Source organism: Aedes albopictus, unplaced genomic scaffold, assembly GCF_035046485.1.
Source record: "Aedes albopictus strain Foshan unplaced genomic scaffold, AalbF5 HiC_scaffold_75, whole genome shotgun sequence".
In the NCBI taxonomy this organism is placed as follows: Eukaryota; Metazoa; Arthropoda; class Insecta; order Diptera; family Culicidae; genus Aedes; species Aedes albopictus.
This window is the reverse complement of record NW_026917587.1, coordinates 15,067-34,205: the sequence shown is the minus strand read 5'-3', so window position 1 is coordinate 34,205 and position 19,139 is coordinate 15,067. Positions and strand designations below refer to the sequence as shown.

General features: G+C 45.3%; 1 protein-coding gene across 3 annotated transcripts in view; it reads left to right on the top strand.

The window, feature by feature from the left end:
• Positions 1-17,254, top strand: part of LOC109410132 (transcription factor kayak) — a 66,652-nt gene extending 49,398 nt beyond the window's left edge. Inside the window, exons 1-4 of one of the 3 annotated variants that reach the window (XM_062844024.1) lie at positions 12,973-13,754; positions 14,660-14,797; positions 14,891-15,768; positions 15,843-17,254. In XM_062844024.1, coding sequence (XP_062700008.1) covers positions 14,744-14,797; positions 14,891-15,768; positions 15,843-16,221 — 1,311 coding nt within the window. In that variant the 5' untranslated portion in view covers positions 12,973-13,754; positions 14,660-14,743 and the 3' untranslated portion in view covers positions 16,222-17,254. Of the gene's footprint in view, positions 1-3,202; positions 3,760-12,972; positions 13,755-14,659; positions 14,798-14,890; positions 15,769-15,842 lie in introns of those variants that run through there. The other 2 variants (XM_019683661.3, XM_019683658.3) reach the window with 2 other exon arrangements.
• The last annotated feature ends 1,885 nt before the right edge of the window (positions 17,255-19,139 follow it).

The window sequence follows — 19,139 nt, the reverse complement described above, 5'->3', positions numbered from 1 at the left end:
AGAAATCCTCTATGGATTTCTCGGGGATCCCTCATGGGATTTTTCCAGAGTTACATCTTGATGATCCTATACGGGTATCTCTTGGATTTGCTTCTGAAATTCCTTTAGAAATTCTTTCAGAAAATTCTCCTGGAATTCATGCTGGAATTTATCAACCCATTTCTGACGTGATTCCTTCTAGAACTGCTACAGATATTACTCTAGTACTTTATTCAGCAATTTTATTATGAATTTCCCAAGGAATTTTATCTGATATCCTCACAGGCTTTTCTTCAAAGATTGCAATAGGAATTCCTTGAATGATTTTTTTTTAAGAATTACTCGAGAAATTCCTCTAGGGATTTCTTCAGAGATTGCAATGAGGATTCTTTCAGAAATCACTAAACCCACCTTGTGCGTTAGGATCATCTTTAACACAAAACGGGCACTACGTCACTACGTCCCAACGTGATGCATTAGGAAGGTAAAGGGATTTATACGGAACTCCAATAGATATTTAAGGGATTCTTCCAGGAATTCCTTGAGGGTTCCTCCTCCTCTTCTTGGCGTAACGTCCTCACTGGGACGAAGCCTGCTTCTCAGCTTAGTGTTCTATGAGCACTTCCACATTTATTAACTGAGAGCTTCCTCTGCCAATGACCATTTTGCATGTGTATATCGTGTGGCAGGCACGAAGATACTCTATGCCCAAGGAAGTCAAGGAAATTTCCTTTACGAAAAGGTCCTGGACCGACCGGGAATCGAACCCGTCACCCTCAGCATGGTCATGCTGAATACCCGTGCGTTTACCGCCTCGGCTTGAGGGTTGCGTCCCGTAATTCCTCGGGAAATTTCTCCTAAAATTTCTTCAAAAATTTCTCCAGATTTTTTTTAGATTTATTTAGATCTGGAAATTGAAATGCTATCAGGGGCTGACACAATCGGGTCCTTCCTGTATTTTAAGGACAAACGTCTTAAAATCCCGCTTCAACAGTGCATCAGAACTTCAAACGCACAAATCTCAAGAAGCAAGCTTCACACAACAGTGCATTTCATTATTCTGTTCTTGCTCACTCGTAATAAGCTTAAAATAAGAAGATCAAGTGCGCTGGTTTTGTTTACAAAGCGATTTGTGCCCTCAGAATCGTGAGTAGGTGTCAAAGTCGGCCATTGTGGCGACAATTTTGGGATTCTAACAAGTCTGTCCTTAATTTTTAAGGCAGTAAGGTGAACCAAACCAGCTCCATTCGACAGAAGTTTCAACACAAATACGAGTTAAGTTAGGGGTTAAGTAAGTAAGGGGCCCATATAGCCGAGGCGGTAAACGCACGGGTATTCAGCATGGCAGCATGGCATGCTGAGGGTGACGGGTTCGATTCCCGGTCGGTCCAGGATCTTTTCGTAATGGAAATTTCCTTGATTTCCTTGGGCATAGAGTATCTTTGTGCCTGCCACACGATATACACATGCAAAATGGTCATTGGCAGAGGAAGCTCTCAGTTAATAACTGTGGAAGTGCTCATAGAACACTAAGCTGAGAAGCAGGCTTTGTTCCAGTGAGGACGTTACGCCAAGAAGAGGAGGAGAGGAGGACGAGTTAAGTTAATCGTTTGTATCGCACTCCACTCGGGAAAATATAAGAATTTTCTCAAATAGGTGAGAGAGATGAACGAAAGATTTTTGCAGTTTGTGTGATTTTTATCGATGAATGGGAGATTCAATCGTTGTAGCATGAGCATGAGCAAAGATCATGAGCATAGATGACCGCACAATTCGTAGTTGCTACTCCGTGATTGACCAGAGCAATCGAAATTGCACAAGAAACCAATGAATAGGGCTTGGGACTAGCTTACTATTCTCAATGTACACAGTTCGAGAGCTCTCAACTTTAATAAGGTCAATAACGGCGCCGGCCACGTCCTTACGGTCATCGAGGATGGGAGGGAATGTTAGTAAGACAAACGTTGTTAAAAAGACCGCGAATCGCTGCATCTCCACGTTTGTCTCAGGAAGGAATTTTTTGATGATGAATTTTTTGTTAGTACACGCTCAGAAAACCGTTCTGATAAACGTGAACAAACAATCGCGAATATGAGAACAAGCAATTATACACCGTAAACTGGAACTAGTTCCAGCTGTCAATATGGGCGTTCTCGATACCGTGACATCTAGTTCACGGTGTACATTTCTTATTGTTGTTATCGTTGCTATGCATAGTTCCCGTTTGTTCTAGTTGCCGTGATTGGGAGTTCACGTATATCGGAACGGATTTTTTTGCGTGTAGGGTATTGTCAGTCCGGGAGTCACCTAAGGTTGGTGATATGATTTGACAATGGATCAATATACACAAACCGCCGTTAGGCTAATGGGAGATTCAATCGTTGTAAAACGACAAACTAGATGAATTAGGTAATCTATACATTTACATGGTTCGATTTCACAACATCTAGGACAGCATCATCATCGCTAGATTTGGGCTTGAGTTCGCCGGTCGCGTGTGCCGGCGACATCTCTCGAGTTTGCATCTCTAACTCAAACAAAAACCCGAATATTCCAGACCTCTCTTCCGGAATGCCGCAATACCGACGTGCAAGCACGTGCTTTCGGCACATTCCTGTTCTGCAGTTAAAGTTCATCGATCGACATCATAATGCCCGGCTGTGGATGCTGCAGCAGCCAGCAGCAGCAGCAAAACATCACCCCATCACATCGTCGGAAGAAGAATACAGGATTCGATATACGCGAGTGATGATGCAGGTGAAACGAGAGAGAGAGAAAGGGTGCACCACATCGAACGGGCGTGAGGTAGGACGTGTGCGTCGCCGAACGGCACTCGGCTCTGGCATGACCTAAAGTCGCGCCGCAGAGCGAATTTAGCTGATCATCTCATCGATGTTTCTTGGAAATCGAGTCGACCGACCGACCGACCGCGGATGAATGGATGAAGGAGGCCCCGGACAGGAGAAACGGAAGGAAGTAACGCAGAGCGGTTCGACGACGCGACGACGTCTGCTTGGCATATGGTACGACTACTGTAGGCGAAACAGAGTGCGAGTGAGAGAGCGAAAGAGAGAAACAGAAGTCTTGGGGAATTCCCAGCGAGCGAGCGAGCGGTGCTGCACATGGAGTTATGGCTCTCGTTGGAGAGCGCACGTAGACGACGTATCGCTACGTGACGTGAGAGCAAAGAGCGAAAGAAAGAGAGACTCGCCATGGACGGCACAAGTAGCAAGCGATATAAAACCAAAGCAATGATGACGCATACCTTCAGTCAAACTTGAAATTGTGCGCCGACTAGGTCAGACCGGATAGTCTGGAAAAAGCGAAGCGTCGCTGTTAATGTTAGAACAACAAGTTTGTTTGCAGTGATTTTGACGGATAGGAAAAACAAGTGTTTCTAGTTGGTGGATATTGGACTTTCGGAAGAACCGGACCGCGTAGTGAATTGTATGAACTGAAGACTCCCTCTCGAGTGAAACGAAAGGTGTTAAGTGTGTGTGACCTTGTGGGCCAGGCTGCTGCTGCTGCTGCTGGAGTTCCGGAAAGTTCGGAGAACCTGTTTCGGGGGATTTCGCTAGTTAGAGTACTACTGCGTCTAACCCGGGCGTGTGAATGTTAGCGACAAAGCCTTGGCTTAAACTAGCAGTTGATTATCTGGAGCAGGACCAACCGGCCGACCAAATGACGAGGGACGATAATGTGCTGTTGAACGACGTCTACTTCAATGCGTATAATATGACCCATCAACCGCTGACACCGCTGACCCCGATTAGCAAAATTGTAAGTGACCCTCTGGACCGGCCTCGGTACAACATGTTTTCACTTTTATTTTTATTTGGTTCGGAAAGGATGGATGTAATTTCAATCCAAGGGAACAAAGTTCCGTTATGCAGCAAGAACATTGAGAAGGCACACAGCCCTCTATGTAATTGCACTATTAGAAGACGGCACCTCTCGTACACACAGAAGCAGTGAGGAATGTCGGTAAATATCGGCAAGTACGGTGCGCCGATATGGGTGTATGTGCAAGTGTGTAATGAAATATAAAACATGACATCAGCGCTATTGTTGAAAATTATTGAAGCTAACGAACAAACGGACAGGGCGGTGGTGGAGTGTTACTGGGGAAAAAGGGGTAGGTGGAGTGTCACGTCAAGTCGCCGTCGCTTCGCTGCCGTCGCGGTCGTACGACTCTGCAATTTGTCGTGCGGAAAGGGGTCGACAAATGTGTGAATCTTCCAGTTTGGAGTCGCCTTCGTCGTCGCAGCATTACTGTATTGAAACAGGGCGCACTGTTTACCGGAACGCGACTGATAAGATAAAAACCATTTGCTGCGCAATCGAGTTCGCGCTGAGAACAGCGATATGAGCGTCTTTGTTCCAAGATGCAAAGTAAGGTGGATTTCGAGTGAAATTGAAACTTTGTTTCGGAATTTCTATACAAGCAACTAGCAATAAGTCGTCAGCTTTGAGGATTTTTAACATAGACAGCTTAACACTAGTTTGATATCTTATCAACTCTGTTATAACTTTCTTCGCGATCGAAGATACCCTTGCGAATTCGGACAAAACGAATGATGCAAGAGCCTGCTTCGATTGCCCTGTTCACCTACTGCCCGTTTCGTCGAACAAACGTTCGTTCGCGCACGAACGTACACGGCGACGCGACGCGCGCTTTGTGTGGGAGCAACGAAAACAGCAATTCCGGCTGTCCTCCAACTTTGAGCTGGCACGAAGAAACGGCATTCATTAAGCTTTTAAGCCATAGTTGGGTCCGGGTTCGCCAGCGCGCTAACCAAACCTTAACGTGTGTGAAGGAAGTCAACCACGGCAGCACTAACAACATCAACAACAACAACAACGCCGTCAACGACTTGCAAATGACGTCGCTAAAACGTGTTTTTGTTGTTATTGTGGCTGCTGCTGTCACATTCAAAAGCGCCTATTTACGTTTTGTTTCGATTCTGTGTCAATTACAATGACACGGAGACGGATTGACGGAGAGGCACCATATGTGCGCAGTGTGAATTTCGACTTTTATCGCCTTATTAAGCCTACATGTACAGACAGACGAAGGGTGGCGAAGACGTCGAAACAAACAACCGGATGCGGTTCCTTTCCTCGGGCTGTATTGTATTGCGCCACGACCAGGGTAGGAAGAATTCCGTTGTCTGCGCGCTGCCTGCGCATCGATAGGCTACTTTGTTTTGCAAGCGATAGCAGGTACAAGCCGCTGCGCAGCTCAGTAAATGAATAAAGAAATCACTGTTTATCCATCATAGCCATGTGAGTGTTCTTTGTTTATTGTGAGCTTGAAAGTTTCACACTGACAGGGCGACCAGACAGGGCGACATACCCGCCCGCCGTGGCAAATAAGGACGAACCAATTTATGGCTTCACTGCAATAAGTGGGAGGAGAGAGAGAGAGCGTGTGTGTTCCGCTTTCACCGCGCCATCATTCCATCAACAGAGAGGCGCTAATTTTACGTGATTGTCACGCAAAACAAGTAAATTACATTTCGAATGGTACGACGGACGGCAAAGCAAGCCGAGCAGCGGCAGGGCGTGTCTCGTTCGGTTGGAACAAAGCAACCCAGAGTCAGAAAGGCGGTTGATTTTGATTCGAACAACTGTTATTCAAAGCAGATATCCACAGTCCGAAGGTCATCGCGTAAAGCCCGTCGATAGCGGCAGACTGTTCGAGAAGCGGCACAAAAAATATGGCAAATCGTGGTAACCCATTTGTCCTTACAGCGGACCCCCCGTTTTGACGGTTTATACTAGGTATACGAGTGTGCCATAATGGCGACGGATAGCCAGCCAGCCAGCCACACTCGTTAGGAATTTATTTGCACTCCTATCCGCAACGGTTGACGACGCGCTGCTTTATCGTTTTTGGTGGTGCGGTTCACGGTCGATCCGGACTTGAGAAGTATATGGTGTGGTGCACTCTGTGTGCAGTATAGGACAAAAAGGCATCACCGCTTGAAGTGCGCTGCACTTCATCCAAGTAAGCGGCGGCTCGGCTCCCTAGCAACCAAAACGAGCCAACCGAAGGCAGTAAAGTGCGAGCAACTGGCGGGCGAGATAGAGATAGTGCTCAAAGGCGAGAAAGAGACGCCTCCCTAAAGTATGTCATGAAATTGCGAAATTTTTAGTACGTTTGTTTGATTTTATGGCACACGCCGTGTCGCCACCGTGCCGCCGGCGTCTGAAGTCTCGTCGGTGGGACATGGAGCCGGCTGGAGGTACCTGTATAGGAGACGCGCATGCCACACGCACGGCACTTTTAGAACGTACGCCTTTCAGAATCTATGGGGGGCGGACGGCATAAACATAATCATTTATGGTCGTTATTCGCGTCATGACTTTTATGCCCTTTGTTTCACGCCGGCGAGAAACGCAGAGAGTGTCACAAAAATGAAACTGTGCTACAGGCAGTTGGAAGCGTGCTGGAGCACTCAGCTGCGCACGTGTTCCAACTGACTTTCGATTGCTGGTACCAATATGGTACCCGGCGGTCAATGGCCACCGTCAACGCCATCAGTGCGGTTACAGCCGTCGAATTAGAGATTGGATTCGTTGTTGTAAACGGCGCGCGGGATTCCATAAGGAAATGTCAGCTCTTGAACGGCCAGTGTATTTAAGTACCGCTCTTTGTTTTCTTTATTGCTGGAATATCACCAGACATTGGCAAGAACGGAAAAGGAATTTGTACTGGCAATAATCAACAGATTGTTTGTTACAGAATCTGTCAATAAATATTATTTTTGTTGGTTGCACGTGTAATTGTGTTTGATGATCTATTCCAAGATAGGTATAGAGCCTTTGAAAACTGTTAATATAACAGTTATGGCAAACAACCATAAATGTATTTAAACGAATCCCATGAGATAACTTCGCTAAGTGCATAATACTCGGCATTGGCAGCATTCATTAAAGAATTTGAAAACAAAACAAAAGCTTATTTATCAATGGAAAAATTTAACTACCGTACTGAGGTCGTTTTTGACGTGATGGAACTCGACTTTTTTCGCACTGGGAATTAAAAAATGTTCCTATTTGACGTACACGGTACAAAAATTCACTCAAATCGTGAGTTAGGGGTGGGACAAAAGCTCAAAAAATAAAAAAATATAGTTTCAACCACAATCAATGAAAACATAAAAACATGAGTAAACATGAGTAAACATGTAATCTTAGACCATCGATAGTGGTTCAAACCATGAAACTAGGTAGGACATAAGGGGCCTATTGAGTAAAAGAATTTGAGATGTAGATGTTCGACGCATAATTTGGAGAAATCTTAGTGCCATTCAAGTGGACAAATCCTTGAATAAGCCGTCCGAATTCTATGAAATGTGTCTCTGTGTAAAAGATCAGGGTTAACAAACACATGTAACAGTTAACCTGTCTCTGGCTACGCCCATGCTGCCACCATAATCTGTTACACACCACTTATTTCAAGCTGCAATCAAACGAACAACCTACTCTGCTCGCCGCATAGTTCATCAACGAGGATTTTCCGTTTTCCATCGTCGTTTTCTCTAAAAGCCAGCCCCGTTACCACGCTATTGACCTCTAAAACTGGTGCAGCACACTAACTGCCGCCACCGCCGCCACTGCTTCGAAGCAATATAAAACAGTATGTTTATTTTTGCATCAAAATCAACACTCAACGATTTCGCCGGCAATGGCCGCATGGGATTTCCCGACATTGGGCAGCCGCCCAAAAGGCGATCCGGCTCGAGTGTTTCTCCGAAACACGCTGAGCGGGCCAAAATAAACCATATTTATGATATGGGATGGATTTCGCGTTGCCGGAGCTGCTAAAACGCATTTTTGCTTTTAGTATAGATACAGAGAAGGAGAAACGAAATCGAGAAAAAATCGGAAATCCAAGTAACTCATAGCATGGGTTTTGCGGGATAAAGTAGTCTGCTTGGCTACAACGCACCACCAGCAGCATGGCGAGTGCATCCAAGTATGTCGGAAGCGTACTCGGCAAGAGACTTCCTTATTACATACTTCTTCCACTACTAGGGGTAGGGCAGTGGTTAATTGAATCATTCGTTCAAGGTTCGGCCATTCCGGTTGGACCGGTTTCCGATGGTATGGCAAATTTCCGTTTCTAATCTGCGAAATTTCAAACCAAACAGGAACCGAAAGCGAAAAGGTTCCCTAGGGTGGGGGCGTTTTCCAACTTTGAGTTGATAACGAATGATGTACCGTGTATCTACGTTGGTTTGACCACATTTGAACTGAAATCTTACGAAAATTTGTCTGTCGTTCGAGGCAAACATGATTCTAACTTCATTCTTGTTTTAAACAGGGATCATCAGAAGATTGTTCCTCATATGTTTAAGGGTTCTGGAAGTTCAAACTAAACATGAACCCCGCTGTTGTTCGTGTTCAAACTAGCGAGGTCACACGGTGCGCACATGTAGCCGGAGAACTGACCTTCGAAATGGTAATCGCTGCGCTACCAACCAACGTCACGCATGGTTGGACATTCGATGGATACGTGACTTTTTGCATCGCCTACTGTGTGTACGTACAAAGTTATCACTCGCCACAGCAAGCAAGAGGAAAACAAACTCTGGGGCTTCCTGTGACGGGGATTTTTCGCTCTCTCTGTCTCTCTCTGGATTCGGTCCATTCCGGGAAACTTTATGGCCGGAAACCTATCGCATTGAGAAGTGATAGCGACGGCGACGACTCTAATTGCCAGTCAGTACGCCCACTACTGATATCGAAGGCAAAAAAAATGGAAAACTGATTTGAGAACGAACTCGACATAACCAAAATTCCTGTGATACAATGCGATGCGTGATCGCGTAGTCGGCGTAAGCGACATTGGCGCTTTTCGACTCCAATAAGATTAGAAAAATTCCCAAACAATACAAAAAGCTTCAATATCCATTAGATTAATCTGAAACTAACCGGGAATAGTTTCAACTACGTCAACCATGTGATTACGGGCAGCAAACCGCTAAACCGGGGCGTCATCACCGCTCGCCAAATCAGCACTCTGGAATGACTGATTGCTGCCCGTCAGTCAGCCAGCCCGAACTGGGGTGTTATTTATATTTCGCACGTCAGCAAAACCGCAACAGCAAGCGGCGACAGCTGAGCGGTGATAAGGGCTGAGCGCGAGCGCGACCACAAGCCCACAGCACTACTATACGGTATATAATCGCAGCAGGCTATGCGCGCGCTGATAGTGCGAATCGTTGTAGCACAGCGCGATTGCGAAATGATTCACTTTCGATGTTTTGTTTGCTCTTTTTGCAGCAACTAGGTAGGTTCAGACACACGAAGAGCAAAGAGCACTAAGCCGCCGTGGATTTGGCAGTAATAGACAGTGCAACAGTGTTTACGCCCCATTATCAGCAGCGCGTACATGCTATCTGATTGGTACTGAATGTTTATGATTCCTGGAAAGCAAGCAGGGAAACATACGTTCTGAACCAGGGAATTTATTGCACTCGGTTTAGTTATCAGTGGGATACTGTTTGCAGTGGCAACGATCTGCGCACAACTTTGCACAAGCCTCCGCTTACTGCATTTTGTCGAATTCCTTTGCGATGCCATGAGATAGTCATGAAACCTTGGCGAAAGGGGAGTTTACGATTACCAATTTTCCGAGATTGCTGATTGAAAAATCCAGATTTCTGTTACTTTGTGATCCAAGAGCTATTTGAAAAATATATTTTAAATTTGCCATAGTTTTTGTCTGAAATAAGGCATTATTTTATTCATTACTTGTTAAAAATAATGAAATTATTACATGGTTCATCTAGGCTACTTTATAGACATACATGAACCATTCGAACTGGTTGCTCTTGCATGGTCGTCCAAAACAAATAGCCATTGTATTTTCTAAAGACAATTGCATGGTCGTCCCGAGCAGCATGCTTTTGTGTGGTCGTCCCGAGCCACACGCTTTTGTCTTATCTTCAGGCAGCAGTTTAGTGAAGTATGGTCGTCCCAAGCAGTATGCTATTACTACTTTTACGTGGCCTTCCCCTGAAACATGCTTCGCCTTTTTAGATAACAAATTAGAGGCATGGTCGTCCCAAACTACATGCCATCACTACTCTTGGGAGGTCATCCCGATTTAGTCTTTGACAAAGACAAAAAAAATCGAAGCTAGCTCATCCGAACAACATGCTGGTACTAATCTTGCATGGTCGTCCCGAGCAGCTCGCCTTTTTGTTATACAAGCATGATCGCCCCGAGTAGCATGCTAGTACTGCTTTTGCGTGGTCGTCCCGAACAACACGCTTGTCTTTTCTTCAGACAACAAGCATGATCATCCCAAGCAACATGTATCACTACTCTCGCGTGGTCGTCCCGATCAACACGCCTGTCTTTCCTTTACACAAGCATTCTCGAAGCATGGTCATCCCAAGCAACATGCTGTCACTGCTCTTTCATTATTGTCCCGAAAAACACGTCATTATCTTTTCCTTATTCGAAAATGTATCGTAATAAATTTGAATTTTGTGTTGAAATGCTGGTAATTCGTTTAATGGAGAGTTCGTTATCTGCCGTAACAGGTTACAGGTTCAAGTTCAACTAGAATGTGGTTTATACTTCCAGAGAGGGTGATTGGGCCGTAGAACGGCGGAACGATGGTGATAGATCTTTCCATGGAGTCGTGTTGCTTGATAGTGCAACGCGAGGTACCAATTTTTCTTCTACGCGGTCGTCCCGAACAACACGCCTTTGTCTTTACTTGAGACAACAATTTACGAAGCATGATCGTCCCAAACAACATGTTTTTACTTCTTTTGCATGGTCGTCCCGAACAGCATACCTCTGTCTTTTTTCAGACAACAATTTATCGAAGTATGATCCTCCCAAGCAACATGTTATCACTACTCTTGCGTGGTCCTCTCGAGCAACACGCCTTTGTCTTTTCCTTAGTCTGAAATTTTTCGTAATTTGCATTTTGCGTATTTACTCAGTGTTTGAATGTCAACGATCCGTGTACTGAAGAGTTCGTTATCTGCCGTAACCGGTTACTGGTTCAAGTTCAACTAGAATGTGGCGTTTACTTCCAAAGAGGGTGACTGGGCAATAGAGCGGCGCACCGATGATGATTGAAGATTTTTCCATGGAGTCGTGTTGCTTGATAGTCCCAGCAACATGTTATCACTACTCTTGTGTGGCCGTCCCGAGCAACACGCCTTTGTGTTTTCTTTAGACAATTTATCAGAGTTACATGCTAGTACAACTCTTGCGTGGTCGTCCCGAACAACACGCCTTGGTCTTTTCTTAAGATAAAACATATCGTAACTTACAATTTGCGTACTTACCCAGTGTTGGAATTCCAGCGATCTGTGTACTGGAAAGTTCGTTATCTGCCGCAACAGGCTGCAGGTTCAAGTTTAACTAGAATGCGGCGTTTACTTCCAGAGATGGTAAACGATTCGTAGAACGGTGAACCGATGACGATAGAAGATCTTTCCATGGAGTCGTGTTGCTTGATAGTCCCAAGCAACATGCTATCGCTACTCTTATGTGGTCATCCCGAACAACATGCCTTGGTCTTTTCTTAAGACAACAGTATATCGAAGCATAGTCGCCCCAAGCAGCAAGATGCTATCACTACTCGTGCGTGGTCATCCCGAGCAGCACGTCACTGTCTTTTCCTTAGATAAAAATGTATCGTAGTATACAGTTTACAGTACTTACTCAGAATTGAAATGTCAGCGATCCGTATACTGGAGAGTTCGTTATCTGCCGTAACCGGTTGCTGGTTCAAGTTCAACTAGAATGTGACGTTTACTCCTAAAGACCGTATAGCGCCACACCGATGATGATAGAAGATCTTTCCATGGAGTCATGTTGCTTGATAGTGCAATACGAGATGAGAGGTCAACTCCTTCTAAAGCTAAATATCACCATGAGACCGCTAGTGAACAAGTACCGTGAGAGAAAGTTGAAAAGCACTCTGAAGAGAGTCAAAAAGTACGTGAAGCTGCCTAGGGTTCGAGCCGGATGAATCGTTCTAGAACTGCTTCTTCTCTGCAACTCGTTGGATCTTGAGCACGTTCTAAACGGTGCAGGAGAGTCTATTCCTTCTGCTGCGCGATCTTCGACAAATGGTATTTGATCTGTAAAGAAAAATGTAATAAAGTGTCAGTCAAATGAATCTTGCACTTCATACCCACGACAAATATCACTCCGATAGCTTCGATGAGCTGGAATGACTGAACCTTTATCACGGACCTTCAAAATAGCAGAACATTGTGAATTTCCTCTTGCGAATACTCTCAGACACGAATTGTTTACCTTACTGAAAGGGCTTCTGCTGTGGAAATCGATGGACTTCAACGTAGACATGTTTCACCTGTGAAATAGAAATAAAATTCCATGTGAGAAGCAAACACTGAAGAGATGTAAACAAATCCAACTAAAACTCGACTACTCGCATCCAAAAGCAAAACACCCGAGAGAATACAACTTTAGGAACCAACACTAGAACAGAAATCTGCCAAAATCGACTAGAAGTGCGCACGAATTCCGTGCACTCTCTCTAAAAATACCCACGCACACCTTCGGTCAACGTAGTCACCAGAAACAGCGAAATCGCACAGATAACAAGATCCCTTCAATTCGCAACATCTCAGTTGGCCATTTATCTACTAGTCCGACGCCGACAGATGCCACTGATCAAAGCCCCAACATGACTCGCTCCAAACGGGCACCGAAATGTTTACAAACATTACCCAGCTGCTATGGCTGCATGCGGAGCGGACCCGTTCTCGGAAGGCACTTTGTTTACCTTCTTAACGTCCAATTCGCCGATTTACTACGAATGCCCGGACTATTTTTACCCCGGCAGATTCCGCGAAACCATTGTACCAACACATGAACGACGATGATGATAGAATCTGTCGGGGCGACAGTTTAGGAGGTTTAAAGAATACCACGGGCGCGCTCGAGAGAGAACTCGCGCATGAACCCGAACCGGTGGAAATTCGCCAATTTTCCCAGCCGAGTTTTTCCCCCGTCAGTTACGAAAACGAAACCCAACGCGTCGCGCGCGCGCCGTCCGTGCTCCGTGTGTGTGCGAAATTCCAACGCGTGTGGATCGCGCGGGGAAAACTCATTCGCGAACCCAAAAACGGCGGGCGAAGGCTTTTTATTTATCATTTCACTACTCATTTTTTCTTTCGTCTGAAATCAATATCGAACGAACGACATTTTCTCGTGTGCGAACGGAACGGAACGGAGAAAAACGCGTGCCCTTGAAAGAACGTGAACGTGTGTGTCAGCTGATCGCGCAAATCGAATGAAATATCGCGCAAATTAGTTGCACATTTCCGAGCACACGAAAAAAAAAATACTCAACGAATCTAAGTAGCCGTAGGGAAAACGAACACCGTACCACTTAGGAGAATACACGATCCGAAGCCGAATTTAAGCGAAAAAGAAAAACACGCGCTTCCTACTTGTTTAGAGCGAGACATCACAGTAGCCATCCGTTCTGGCAGAGTAAATTAGAGAGCTGCGCGAATATTATAAAAAAAAACGGGTGACGTAATCTCGTCAAAGTCGGCTTATTTTGGACTGCAAAATCCGAACCGTGTCGCGTCGTCCCCAAATTGAGCGGAACGTCATAATTGGATGATTCAGTGAGAGCGATAACGAGACGACGACGCCTCTACTACGAAGTGACGCCCGGCCCGGCCGCCAGGATTCTCCTCCGATCGATGGTGATCGAGATTACGGAAAAGACATAAATCAAGCGATAATTAAGTGTGTTTATATTTGCCAAAGGGGCTAGGGAGGAAAAGTAAACAGGATGGTTCGTGTTTGAGCGAGATTTGACACCGCGATTGAAGGTGGATGATTGGCTCTTACAGAAATAGCGACAATTCAGAACGTCACACTTGAAAGTTTGCATTATGACTTCATGTAATTCTCGAATCGCGTACGGTTTTGCAAACACAATAAGCGAGGTTATTACCAAATCGGGTGACAGTAGAAATCGACACATTCCAACTTGAATAACGTAGTAGGCGGAACAAAAATATTTGGTATTACTGGCTAATCTGGTTGTTTCATGTTCAAACGCGTTTGCTTGTTTTGATACTAACTGAATACTATGAACATCGATTCTGATTGATGTTTATTTTTTACGCCCCATGACTATAAGTTACTGATCTAATGTTTGACCTGACTTTTTATAAACATAATATTTTTGTTAAGTGAATGTCAATGACATAATTCTGTTCAATAGAAATGTGAAATGGAATTAAAATTCAGGATTTGCTGAATTCACTGAACAACTTAGTCAAAGTATTAACACATTTGTAAGGTTCCGATTTCGCCGTTTGGCTGAAAAGATTCAAGTTTCGGTTTGTTGAGATCCTTACAAACCTTGGAAACAAACTTCGACTACTTGCTAATCGATTTCGAAGAAACGACCATCCGTTCACTTCACCAAATATGGTCACCAAACTTTCACTTTCTCTTTTACCTTTACAAATGTTCTATGGCTTCACCGGTATCGCTGTTTCCCTACATCCACTGGTGACCTACTTGTTCACTGATTCGCATTCGCCTCAAACACGTGACTTCCTGTACTTCCAATTATGATTGCAAGCTCACAGTGCACATGAACTTGCCCTCCAAATTGTTTTCCTCGTTTCGAATTTCGCAGGTGCAATCTTCGTACCTTAACATACATTGTACACACTCAAATCGAATTAGCGATAAACTTAGTGAGATAAGAATTCCTAGCGAAATGGATGCCTGTGAAATCGCTACCTTCCTTGCAAAGGAACTATTTATGAACCAGGTATTGATAACGTCCGACCAAGTCCATCGATATCCAGCCTACTTTGATGAAATCTAATAAAAAAATTCTCTCCATTTTTTCTCCCATTCGCAGTTCGCCTCCTTTGACGCACACAGTGGTTTACACAGTGGCGTCCCGACCAAAACGACCCCCACGCTAACGCCGACCACGCTCAAAAACATCGAACAGGAGTTTATGGAACTGACCAACGACAACTCGAGCAACATTCCCTGTCAGGCCGGGTTCGTTCCACCGCCGTTCCAGTTCGAAGACCACAGCCAAGACCGCGAGAACAGCCGCGAATCGATGAGCTCCGTGTCGAACAGCTCCTGGCAGGTGACCCCACCGCCGATCATTTCCGAGGATCTGGATTCCAAGTCGTCGAGCACTTCGTACGAGCGGGACGTGGCCGTCGCACAGCCTCGGCTAGCAACCGTTGCACGCGGCGTAGTCCCACTGGCCACTATCAATCAATTTGGCCTGGCGCAACAGAGCCCGCCGCTGACCACTGCACCGAACCGTAAAACCCCTAACCAAAACCCCGAAAACGCAGCGCCGGCCACTTCTCGTCGCAACATGGGTGGTCGCCGTCCTGCCAAGGCCAGCAACCTCTCACCCGAAGAGGAGGAGAAGCGAAGAGTCCGCCGCGAGCGCAACAAGCAAGCAGCGGCAAGATGCCGCCGCCGGCGGGAAGACCACACCAACGAGCTCGTAGACGAAACGGACCTGCTGGAAAAGAAGAAGCAAGCCCTCCAGGACGAAATCAAATCCCTCCAACAGGAAAAGGAAGACCTCGAATTCCTGCTCGAGTCCCACCGGGAGCACTGTCGCTTCCAAGGCCGCCAAAGCCCGATGGAGCGTAAACCTGTTGGCCTAGTTCAGCAACCCGCCATCGCCACGGATCTCAAGGTTCTCCCGATGAAGATCAAAGCCGAACCGGTCGATATGCATGACCAACCACCAGCGAAAAAGTAAGTTCCCTCTCGTCTAAAACCACACTTCCAGAACATCAAACTTACCTTCCATCCTCCGTTCTCTCTTTCAGGTTGATTCTCTCGAACCACCTCACCGATAGCTTGGACACCCCGACGCCGACCAGCATCGCGCCCGTCCTGACCAGTGTGAACCTGCCGCGACTGATGCTACCGGGCGCCGTGCCCATCAGCGCCCCTAGCGGCCGTCCGGCTCGACCGGCCAGTCTGGACGTCAAAGCATCCGCCGCCTTCCCGCTACGCAACATCACCGCCGACGCCGGTATCGGCATCTCGACGCCCTCGAGCGGCCTCTTCAACTTCGATAGTCTGATGGACGGCGGCACCGGCCTCACACCGGTCGCCGCCCCGATCTCCCTCCAATCCAATCGCGGTCCGCTGGATCTGATCACGCCCACCAGCACCGAACCGTCGAAGCTGTGCAGTCTGTGAGAGCGCCGCAACGTGGAGGAACAGGAGGAGGAAGAAGAAAAGAAGCAATTAGTGTTGACGTTTCTGCGAGAGTGTACGTGCGATGAGAGAGACCGAGAGAGCCCAAGTCCTAGATCAAAGATGGCGTTGTGATTTTAACTTTTAGAAGAAACTTTTCTACACGTGAAATACTACAAAGACACAAAAGTCTAAAAAATACTAACTTAGCGGTCGCCATTTTGCAACTAGACGTAGGAATAATTGTATTTCATTCATTTGTTTTTAATTTGCTAGTTTTAAACGTTAGCCCCATCCCAACAATTGGACAGCGATAGCGGAAAAAATATATTTATTGAATTGTTTTATTTTTTTAACAAGAACGAAACATTTAGTTTGTAACAGAGAGCGAATAAAGAGATGTATAAAGTTACTTTTATAGAAAAAAAACGAAAACGAATATGCTTTGTATCCTGTGCCTTTTCCCACCAGACGAAAACAGAAAAAAAAACTTTATTTAACTCCCCGAAAAACTTTTGGTTTTAATAGTCGTAATCATGATAGATAACCAGTTTACCGAAGACAGTGCTATTGCAAGTATTATAAAAATCATAACTTGATTTCGCTAATAATGAGCCCGCTCAAATTTAGCCGCAAGACCATTGATTGAATGGAAAGTTTTTTAACACCTAGAATAACGAAAGAGAGTCGATCCAAACAAACGGAATGAACGATATAAAGCAGAATTATTTACAATTTATTTCATCTACACGCGAGAGCGCATGAAAACCGGAACACCTGACTCGGAAACGAAAGGTTGTCCACGTTTGGGACACTTTAAGGATTGTTCCTCGAATAAATCGAGAAAACAATGGTACTTTGGAAAGCAAAAATGATAGAAACATGAGAAATCAACCAAAACCGAGAAGAACAAGAAAGAGAACGAATGTGAAGCAATCTAATGTGTGTTGAGGTTAGGAGAGGTAACACGAATTCAGAAAGCCATATTATTGATAACAACAATACAATTGATACCAAATAGCTGCTGCAATAATAAGTGGTTGTTGAACTGATTTAGCTTAGAATGCGAAAGAAATTCCATGAAGCTGTTTAACAGTTAAACTTAGGATATATACACGCCAGTCAAACGATTGGTGTAAACGATCGTGTAGCTCTGATTGACGCAATGTTTGTCACAAACGATCAAACATAGCACGAGTCTGAGCGAGTTGATCAGTCGTGTTACCAAACGTTTGACAGCAGATGTCGTCCATGTCGCTCCTGTTGTCCCAGTTGTAGCGAGTTTTTCCACTAAACCAATATTTCTCCTCTTTCGGAAGAACCACTTTCCACCGGCAAATATGTTCATATCTTTCCTGACACAGTCTAGCCACTAGAGCAACACATTTGGAATTCGTTCACCAAGCACAGCAAGTAGGTAAGCACCGACATCAAAGGAATGTAGGTCAGCACCAACCATCACAGGAACATAAGCCTGGCGTCAATGCTTCATTACGAGAGGATGTAGCGGGCTACGGCCTATGCTTTACGTTTCGTAAACAATCTTCGACACAAACGAAGGATGCTCAAGCGCAGCGTACGGAGGAAACCTAGTGGAAAAAGGCCGAGCTGATCGCTTTCCGGTGTTTTTCTCCCACGACAACACCAGATCTCCAGGCTTATCACCGATCAATATCATCGCAGCTTCCTACCTATTTACAACCCTCTCCACAATTCCACCATCCGAGTCAACGATAAAGCAAAGAGCCCTTCAAAGCAGGTGGAATCTGGCGCAGATGGATGAAGGAATACGAGCCAATAATCGCTTGTCAAGCCAAATAGACGCGTAGAAAGAACGATTTCTGGGATAGACGGACAAGTACGCTAAGCCTTAGTGCGTACAATATCAGTGGTATTCAGACGAAGCCAGCTCTACTGGACACCATGAAGAACAGTTAACCTTAACCTTAACTGAGGGTATTCAACATGGTGGCTCCAGAGAGGATGCAGGACTTCATCCATGTTTACGGGTGAAGAGATGTTACGATGAGGATTAGGGCATTGCAGACTTTGAACATGTTAAAAATTCAAAGCTCCCATATGTTCATTACAATCCTTGGTGAAAAACTAGAGTCCTGTCGAATTTTTAGCCATTTCGGTGGTGATTTAATGGTGGCCCAAAAGCAAAATTCGACACCAACATTTCAAAAGGGCGTAACTGCTTTTGGAATCATCACCTTCTTTTAAAGCTGTGGAACATGTGTTATGATTTCCATGTTTTTCACAACAAGTACCAGATGGGAAAAACTCTCCTCTTTCCGACAACCACGGTGGTTTGAGTGTAAGGGAGACAGTACGACCTACAGCTTTGAAAGAAGGTATTACTTCCAAATGCAGTTACGCCCTTTTGAAATGTAGGGGCCGAATTGGTTTATATGGGAATTACTATGGAGAATTTTTGAAAAACGTTCTCCGCGCTGTAGAGCAATAGATACGTCGTTAAAATGTCTAATGCAAGAGTCCAACGAATTATTGTAACCGTAATTTGTCCTGTGATACGGTACTGCTAGTAGGGTGGAATACCGGAAGCGTCGAGGAGGAACCTTGAAAGGTATACGGACGAGAAGTTCTGGGCAGTCTACGATTCCCTTTATGATTTCGAAGATGAACAAACGTTGATGATTTACGCGTCTGGTAGACAAAGGCTGCAAACCATTCAATTGGCACCGATCCGAATATGCAGGAAGGTTGATTCAATCGTTCAAGGGAAGCCCTCGTAAAGCAAATCGTACGAGCTTCTTCTGCACACGTTCGATTGAAACAAAAACGGAGTGCGAATTCCGAAAAAGCTACCAATCGATAGAACTTGTGATGAAAACAGAACAATACATAGGCAGTCGGGTGCCTGAAACTTTTGCCAGTCTTGGTAAGGTGGTATGAAC